The following is an 8,721-nucleotide window of genomic DNA, read 5'->3' as shown; positions in this document are numbered from 1 at the left end:
ATAGAGGGTTTTTCTTACTACCATAGAGGACATACTATGGCCTTGGGTCCATAGGGTTTCAATATTAAGCATAGAGGATTTCTTACTAGCATAGAGGGTACCTTGTGGCCCTAGGTCCATAGGGTGCAAACATAGAGCATAGAGGATTTGTTACTAGCACAGAGGGCACCCTATGGCCCAAGAGCCATAGAGTGATGTTTTTCGAGTGTCGCTCGTAGCAAGTGAGAACCTACTCAACACATAAAATGTCAACTAGGGACGTCACTGGCCCAATTAGGGAATGGAGGCACGTAAAGAGGGTGTCAACCTCTTGTTGAATACCTATGGAATGGTCATCTAAGATCTCCAAGTCCTGTGTGTGTGGGAATACCCAAATCTGCCAAGAACCTCCTACCTCACGAAACTAAGCTAAACCTTGAGCTAATGACCTCGCTTTGACACAAAACTCACCGTAGGCAATTTCCCACATGTCCCCAAGCTACCTAGACCCTCAAACCTAAATTATGGGCCCTGGCAAAAAACACGCTTACTGTTTGACAGCAAAATGGAAGTTGTCGAAAACGGTCCTAGATGGTCTCTACAGCTGCGTCTAAGGGAGAGCTACCCTACTCTATGGTTCGTTTCGTTGAAATCTACCCTAAACTCCCAAAAACTCACTTGTAAGTCCGTAGGTCGAGGCTCGTGAAGTAGCATCTCGTGGCGATTGGTTGGCGTTGAGTCGAAGAGCTCGATGAGCTGAACGCGCCTATGGTCTCGGTTCTGCAATGCGACTCATGCAGCACAAGATAGCAATCAAAGAAGATGCACACACAGAAAATGGATAAGCTGCCCGCACAGAGAGTTTTTTTAAAGTCATCAAATCATTCCTACAAAACCCTTCATTTTGACCTTTATACTTAGGTCTTGTGGAAGGAGGGTTTCCCATAGATACATGGCTCAATAATCAATTGTGTTCTTGAGTTGGGAATCGGTACAGCTTGGAAGCCCATGGCCCCAAAAGATAAATCCTTTACATTTAAATAGCAAAAGTATTACAAGCTCGGCTTCAGAGCAGAAAATTAATACAAAAAGGCGGGGATTTGACTTGATGTAGTGGTGGACTCTATCCACCGTTGCTGACTTGCAACACTCCCCCCCTCCTAAACCAAGTCTTCCTCGACATGGGGTTGTTGTGGAGTGTGTTGCACTTGGCATTTCATCTGTCCAATTGAGTGGACATCTTTCTAATCTGCACCCTGCCATAAGCTTAAGGGCCGCTTTGAACTGGGCCTTCTTCTCCTTTTCAATGGATGATAGTGGGATATTCTGGATCCCATGCTTCAACTCAATCGCTGTATAACTTACATATCTTGCTCTAATGTCTGCAACTTCGATGTTGAAGATCTTTGAATTATAGGAGAAGAAGCCGGTGTAGAAAGCCTCTTCGAATGTTTGGAGGTAGTAGCTGGGAAAAAACATTAGACGAGAAAAAAATCCATGCAAAATGACTTCATCGGGTTGGTCGGATAGATCATAGTATAGGCCTCTTATACCCTCCAAAAAACCCAACTAGGGAGTGTTGGTTAACTCCGTCTGGTAATATACCTGTATACAGGTTAGTAGCATCCGACATATTTTCCTTAGCATCCGTGTAGATAGGTCTGGGGGACCTCTGTACATTTCCTCATCTTCAGTCAGTGATCTGATCATATATTCTTTTGTAAGGTAGTCACCTGGCTAAGGAGCTGGCCGTAGCGGATAGTTCATCCAAGTGGGATGCTCCTTCTGAAGGTGCTCAAACTCTTGCCATGTGTATACTCGTAGACAGGGGAAGATTGTAGGATCTTCTTTAATGTATCTAGGTGCGTGGACTTGATGGATAAGAAATTATGGATGCTTCTTAAGCCATCTCTGTCGCCATGTAGGTTCAAGACTTTTCTCCGAAACCTGCTGCTCCTCTGCCATCCTTTTAAGCTCAGTTAATATACTCTGCTTGAAATCAAGAGATGCAAACTTCATCAGTGGAAAGGGAAGCATGCGCACATACCAAGATACATTTATCTGCTGGGGAGTCAGGTGAGCGACATTTGCAGAGTGTATTATACGCTGCTCCCAACTTAGGCTCTTCCAATGATACCTCTCATGGAGGGTCTTCATGCGCTCTCTTAACTGCAGCTCTGCCAATTCATTCAATGTAAGCTCTTTGTCTGCTGCTTCAACTGTAGTAGGCTCTGGCTCTGTAGCAGGTGCAGATATTGGTTCCTCTGGAGGCATCTCTTGCTGTACAGTCCCTTCTGTCTCTAGTGGCCTGGCTTCAGGCCTGGTAGATGTAGGCGCTATATTTGGCCGTGAACTTGAAGCTTTTAAGAGTGCCAACTGTTGCTTTAAATTTGCATTTTCTAGAAGGAGTTGGTATTTTTGTAGCATAGATTGAGCTACCAGCTCTTCTCTCTGGAAGGCTTCCATCCTTAGCTTTTTCTCGAGCTCTTCTATCTTCTAATCTTTTTCTTGCATAGCTATTTGAGCTGAGGAGGAGGTGGCCTCGGCTGCTGCATAGCCTTTGAGCTTGTCGATGAGTTCACTTTGAAGCTGGACTTGGGACTTTAAGGAAGTGATGTGATCCGTGCCCAGATCATACATAAATTTGAGTCCACTATACTCATGTCTTGCTTTTTGATGCAGCTCCTTTTTTGCTATAAACTGAGTAGTTTTCTTAGCTCATCATTAGTGCTGGTTAGCTGTTCTTTCAGTTGAGCTACTTCTTGGAGTGCCTTTTCAAGTTGCAAGCTCTTTGTGGCTGTTTCTTGCTCAAGCTGCCTAGCCTGATGCTTCATTCCTTTGGTCATCATTGTAATCTGAGCAGCAAAGAAGTCCAAGCCTTGACCAAAGGTCTGCATCGGCGGTGGGACCACTGCTGGAGGAGTGTGGAATATAAGTGGTACTGCAGTTGTGTCTTCTCGTGCCTTTGATGATTCAACTATTGATGTGTGAGCTAGACTTTTAGCTTCTTTTTGCTTCTCTGGCATAGCAAGATTGACAGTTTCTTCCTTTGGAGGTTGAGCCGCTTCATCATCTTCAAGGTTGATAATAATTGGAACACTTTGGACCTCGGGCTCTCCCTCTTCTTCAAGTCCTGCATATTGTTGACTTAGTATGTGAGTTCTTGTTACAGAGACAGATACCTTTCTTGCCGCAATTTCTCCATTCAATTGAGTTGAATCTTGCTTTTGCTTCTGAGCTTCGTCTTTAGCTATCTCAGGCTCTGTTTGTGTTTCTTGTGTAGGTTGTGCTTTTGAGATGTGTGGCTCTTCAGGTTGTGGAGGAGGATATGGGGGATGTTGTTCTGTTACAAGTGGTTCATATGCTGCTGAGCCCTCCATTCTTTCCATCCTCTCTTTGGCAAGTCTTTCCTCCTCTTCTTTTAGATATGCTTTGAGAAGGAGGTCCTCTTCGGCCGTGGTGACTGAGGGCTTTTTGACGCATGGTTCTCGTGGATTCCACTGCTCCTCAAGGTCACCGGCTACTACCCGTTTCTTCTTGTATGCTTCTTTTAGGCGTTCAAGGAAAGCCTTCTTTTGTAGTGGATCCTCTTGCACTGGAGCTGTGGGAGGTATTTTCCTTTCCTTGTCATCAATGGGGTGTGTTCCTCTTCCTCTCCCTCAGTCTTCGGCTCTGATGCTTATGTTGGTTGTGGTTTAGAAGAGGTTCCCGCTTGTTCTTCCTCTTCGGAATCACTTTCTGGTTGCGAGGCTTCACGATGTGTTTCCTCTTCTTCCTCCTCCTCTTCTTGCACTGTCACTAACATCCTTCTTAATCCTACCCTCAGTGGCTTAGCCTTTGGCTTGGGTGGCTCGTCGTCAGAGGAATCAATATCTTGTAACCAATCTTGTTGGGAGGGAGCAGGTGGTAGCTGAGCTGTGGCCCCAATGGCCTCATATGCAATTCTTGTCAAAAGTTCGGGGGCAGCTAAATATTTGATAGGTCCCTTTCTTCGGAGGTGAAGGAGATTATAATGAATGTACTGTGGATGATATATATCCACAGGGGCATGTTGTCGGCAAGCCCATGAGAATGTAGTAGCCACTGCATGGTTGGGGGTGGTGAAGCGGGGAAGTCTTTTATCTGTAATATGGAAGAAGTGTTGATAAATCCGGGTGGGGAGCCGAGCCCTCTGGCAGATAATGATATCAAATGTAGCGGCTAAACCCCGCTTTACAAATGTATTTGGCTCTCTTTCATGTCGAGCCCTCATTGGCATCCCCGTGTTTGACAGGTTCAGTGCAGCTGCAATAACTTCTTGGCTTATGTGTACTTGGACTTTTTCATCGGCCATATTGGTGATATGGGCAATGCCATCTGCTTGAAATGTGTGCAGAATCTCATAATCTCTCTGTAAATCTACTCCGCACGGCTCCATTTCAAAATATCTATGCAAATCCACTTTTTCCAAGTCATCCTGGTGCTGGCTGGTGAGCCCGTAGACTTCTCTTGGGGTTAGGGGGACATCCACCAATTGGTTGTCCGGGGTTCTGAATATTCCCTCATATATGGTTGCACTGTGTGCAAAAGCTCTCTCTTTAGGTAGGTGGTTGCTTCCTTCATTGTCATCTTCAAGATAGTATAAGGGGGCATCTCTTCTAATTCTTGCTTGATGGACTTTCTTGTGGGTCTCTTGGCTGGACTCTTTCCTTCTTGCATTTTCCCTGTAAGCAGACCACCAACTTGAAAGTTGTCAGTGTCTAGTCAGAGTGCTGGATAGGAGCTTCAATTGAATCTTTGATGATCATCAAATGCAAGTAACACTCAAAATATATGTATAAAGCATGCTTGCAAGCCCAAAACACTAAAACTGACAATTTAGCAACATCAAACAGTGAGCGTGTTTACTGTCTCTAATAGGTGTTTTTGGCACTTTGAGGTGACAATGAGTGCATAGGCATGTAATACAATGCATATGGAGTGTCCTCCCCAATTTTGGTGTAATATGGAGCAATATACCATGAGATATGGCAAACCCTAGATGGTAGGTGAGCTGTATAAATAGATAACTTAGTGAAATTTTGATGCATAGTGCTTGTGGTTTCACAAACGTTGTGCAATGAGGCTAGATACAGCTTTTGATGGGGTGCAAGTGAACTTCTGGGCATTGAGACAGTAAGAGCGCTTACTATCTCCAGAGTGATATGGAGCTGGTTTTTTGATCTGTAATGCTAGGGTTAGCTGGAAGGCATCATTTGATGATTTTTGATGTGATGACTTTGATAGTGTGATGCTCCTTGGCAACAGTAGGTCCAGAGTTGGCTAGCTGGTGCTGAAATGGCTAAGTGATGGTTTTTTGCATTTTTACTTGGTAGGAGGCTTAGCCAATGTAATCATGGTGATGTATAGGAGCTATCTGGAAACTTTGGTAGTAGTCTGGACATGGGAGACAGTAAGAGCGCTTACTGTCTCTTGAGCATTTTTTGAACTTTTTGAGAATGTAGCTTTATGGATGGCTCATAGAGGCTCTAAGAAGCAATTGTGGAGCTTGTCTCTCAACTTGGAATTGGGTATCATGGTTTCTTCACCAGGATTGATGTTGGCAGACTGATGAGCTTGGATTTTGGTCTAAGGATGGGCTTTGGTGATTTTTTGGGTCAAATGCATGTATATTGATGTATTTTGAGGTGCATATGTGCTCAAAGTTGAGAAATTGGCCAAAAATCCCTTAGAGACAATAAGCGTGCTTATTGTCTGGGGGGTCACAGGAGTGACATGCAATTGGAGTTTTGTGTTGGGACATTGTAGCTAGGCCCTATACACCCTTTTGGTGTGGTCACTTGTCATTTTTGACATCCAAATTGGGTGTGGTGTCTTCCCAGACTCCCAAAGCCATCTGCTGACTCTGTGTTGGTCTCGGCCTTTCGGGTTAGTATATGCCTATGTGGCATTGTTATTAGACCTATCTCTGAGGTCTTTGTGAAGCTAGCCTTTGGTGGTCTCTAGAGTCTGTTCTGTTTTCTACGGGATTGTGCCTTCCCAGCCATGTGTGTGCTTGTTACGTGTTTGTGAATGAGTCAAACAAGCATTAAATGACTTGAAAAGTATTTGTACTTACCCCTCATGGTAGCCATGAATGCAATGTGGAAGCTGGTGGCAGGTGGAAGCACGTAGCAATATGCTCTCTCAAGCTCTCTTTCACAAGGACAAGTAGAAAATGAGCTTAGAAATGAGGGCTTGGGGTATACATACCTGGGGCTTAGGATGTGCAAGTGCAACTACCCACATGGTTAGTACCAACTCACATGTTAGATGACCTACGGATCAAAAATTTTGCGATTTGGACACCGTATGGCCAAATTCCATCACTTTTGCACTTTGAGCCTTTCCGCTTTAAAAATATGGTTTCCGTCATTTTCCGCAACCTGACTTGTTGACATTGGAAATCCATTCTGAAAATTCCTGCGGGTTTCCTAATATTAGGAAACATTTCTTGTATCTTTGTTTTATTTTTGGCAGCTTATTACTATTTATTAGAAAATAAAAAGAGAAAAATAGCAAATAAATAGCAAAAAAATAGTAAATCACTCCAAAAATTATCTGAAAAATCACAGGTTGTCTTGGATATCTCGTATTTATTTAAGATAGCTAAAAACAAAATTTTGTACATATTTACACACACCTAGGGATATATATCTGGCAGTTTCTCCTTTTTTATCACTATTCAGGGCAGAAAATGCAAACTTGGTCAAGGAAATTCGCAATAAAACACAAAATAAGTCCGAAAACATTTGAATACACTACCCTATCATCATTTTGGGTCCGCATTTGGAATGCCTCCCCCCCGCCTATCTGGAGTCCTCCTGGACGACATTGTGTCATACTAGTGGTGTTGTGCATGGGTAAAACATTGGTGCCTATGCAAGGCCGTGTAATTAGCCCTATGCATGCATACTCGGTCAATGCATGGAAAAATTAATGCTATGCAAGATGAGGGTCTTAAGAAGATTGCTTAAGGGCATCTGCTGGTGAGGTTTCCAAGTGGTAGAATGCTTTCAAGAGACTAAGTTTCTCGGACATGGTCAGAACTGGTGGTGGTTTGACCAATGTTGACGTGTTGAGTACATGTGGATGTTTTTTAGGTTGCCATTGCAACCTGGATGTAGCCTGTTTTGGGTTTGGAATCTTTCGTTTGGGTTGCCATTTATACGAGACGGCAGTTTTGGTGGGCTGTTTAGGAACCCAAGCTTGTTTGTAGTGAATAGGACTTTTGGGTTTGATTTTCTTGGGCGGTGGGTGGGCTCGGGTGTACTGTTTGGATTGTCGGAGAGGATGGATGGTTGTGCCTGCTGACTTCTTTACCCAAATGTAGTTGTTGTCAATTATAGCGTTATCTTTGGGTATCCACAATTGTCGAGTAGTTCTGATTGCCTTTTGGTAGTGGGGGTTCAGCAACTATTGGCTTGGGTTGCTTGGGCCGCCAGACCTGCTTGGTTTTCTATATAGGAGTAATGAAATTAGCAAGTTTGATTGGATTCCACCTATATGTGCTGGATGTTGTCGATGTGTTGGGCATTGGTGGTGGCTTCGCTTTCCACACAAGTTGTTGGCTAGACTTTGGCGGTGGAGATTGTGGATTTGATTGTTTTGGCCGCCAAACTTGCTTGTATGTTGGGCGAGGTAATTGTGGAATTTTGGATTTATGTTGAGGACTTTTTTTGGTGTGAGGAAGTGCAGGTTGTGACACTGGTTCTTCAATGTTGACCTGACATGCAACATCAGCAGTTTCCTTTGGCTATGACGGTTGTACAGTTGTTGAAACAGGTGCAGGTGGTGGAGGAAGGAATTTTTGATTGTCTTCTTGTAGTTGCTGATGAGGGAACTCCTCCTCGCTTGCAAACAATGCTTTGCTGACCTTTCCCTCTGCTTGAAAGTACATTTGGTTACCTGACCAGTGCAAATAAGTGTTGTATCTCCTTTGCCAGGTTGTACCAAATACGATGGGGGAATAATCATCTTGAACATCGCACACATGTAATTGATGAGTGCACAGCACGCCAGTGATATACAAGGGTATCTCTGCCCAGCCTTTGGTTATGATAATTGCATTATTGAAGGCTTCACAGCAGTGGAATTCCGGCACTAACTGAACATTTGTCAGCTGTTTAAAGAAGCTGTATGTGACGTAGTTGTAATGAGCTCCTGAATCCATTAAGGCATAGGTTGGAATGCAAGGAATGCAAAGATCAACATCTTCATCATCCAGATCAAAACGAGTAATCTGATACATCCGAGTCCACTTTTGCTTGTTGAATCCCTGTTGCTGCTGCTTTCGTTTGAGTTGTCGAAGTTGTGCTCCTTCTTGAGCTTCTTCTTTGATAAATTTGGCTGTAGCTTTTTGACAACCAGCTGCATGCACCCTCTCAAGCATTTCTGGATTTAGCGGGAGATGATATTTCTTTAACCTGCATCCACTAATCCAATTAGGCATCTCCTCTCCCTCTAATGTGGCAAGTTTGATGACCCTGCTAGATGATATATCTATAATCAAATAGGGTCCCATGCCTCGCTTCTTCAATTTCTTGGTTTTTTGTTTGAGTTTGTAGACAAGCACATAATCACCTTTCTGAAATTATTTCCTTATCAGATGCTTGTCATGGAACTCCTTCATTCTGCGCTTTTGCGCGTAGATGCCTATGACAGCTTTCATTCTTGTTTCATCAAGTTTCTCTAGGTCATCTAGGCGTTGTATGAGCTCATGAC

At 43.7% G+C, this 8,721-nt stretch overlaps 2 protein-coding genes across 2 annotated transcripts; both read right to left on the bottom strand.

Moving 5' to 3' along the window:
• Nucleotides 1–501: 501 nt before the first annotated feature.
• LOC147459290 (uncharacterized) lies at nucleotides 502–3,359 on the bottom strand. The gene is made up of 4 exons (XM_086511572.1): nucleotides 2,719–3,359; nucleotides 1,036–1,348; nucleotides 658–759; nucleotides 502–510 (listed from the first exon to the last, which is right to left on the bottom strand). Exons 1-4 carry the CDS (start codon nucleotides 3,357–3,359, stop codon nucleotides 502–504), a joined length of 1,065 nt encoding a protein of 354 aa, XP_086367698.1.
• Nucleotides 1,867–2,949, bottom strand: LOC147459291 (uncharacterized). Its single transcript, XM_086510022.1, has one exon. It carries the CDS (start codon nucleotides 2,443–2,445, stop codon nucleotides 1,867–1,869), a length of 579 nt encoding a protein of 192 aa, XP_086366148.1. The 5' UTR covers nucleotides 2,446–2,949.
• Nucleotides 3,360–8,721: the final 5,362 nt, after the last annotated feature.

This window comes from Adiantum capillus-veneris, chromosome 4, assembly GCF_014529385.1.
Source record: "Adiantum capillus-veneris isolate H3 chromosome 4, ASM1452938v2, whole genome shotgun sequence".
NCBI lineage: Eukaryota > Viridiplantae > Streptophyta > Polypodiopsida > Polypodiales > Pteridaceae > Adiantum > Adiantum capillus-veneris.
This window is presented reverse-complemented; position numbering and strand designations above follow the sequence as displayed.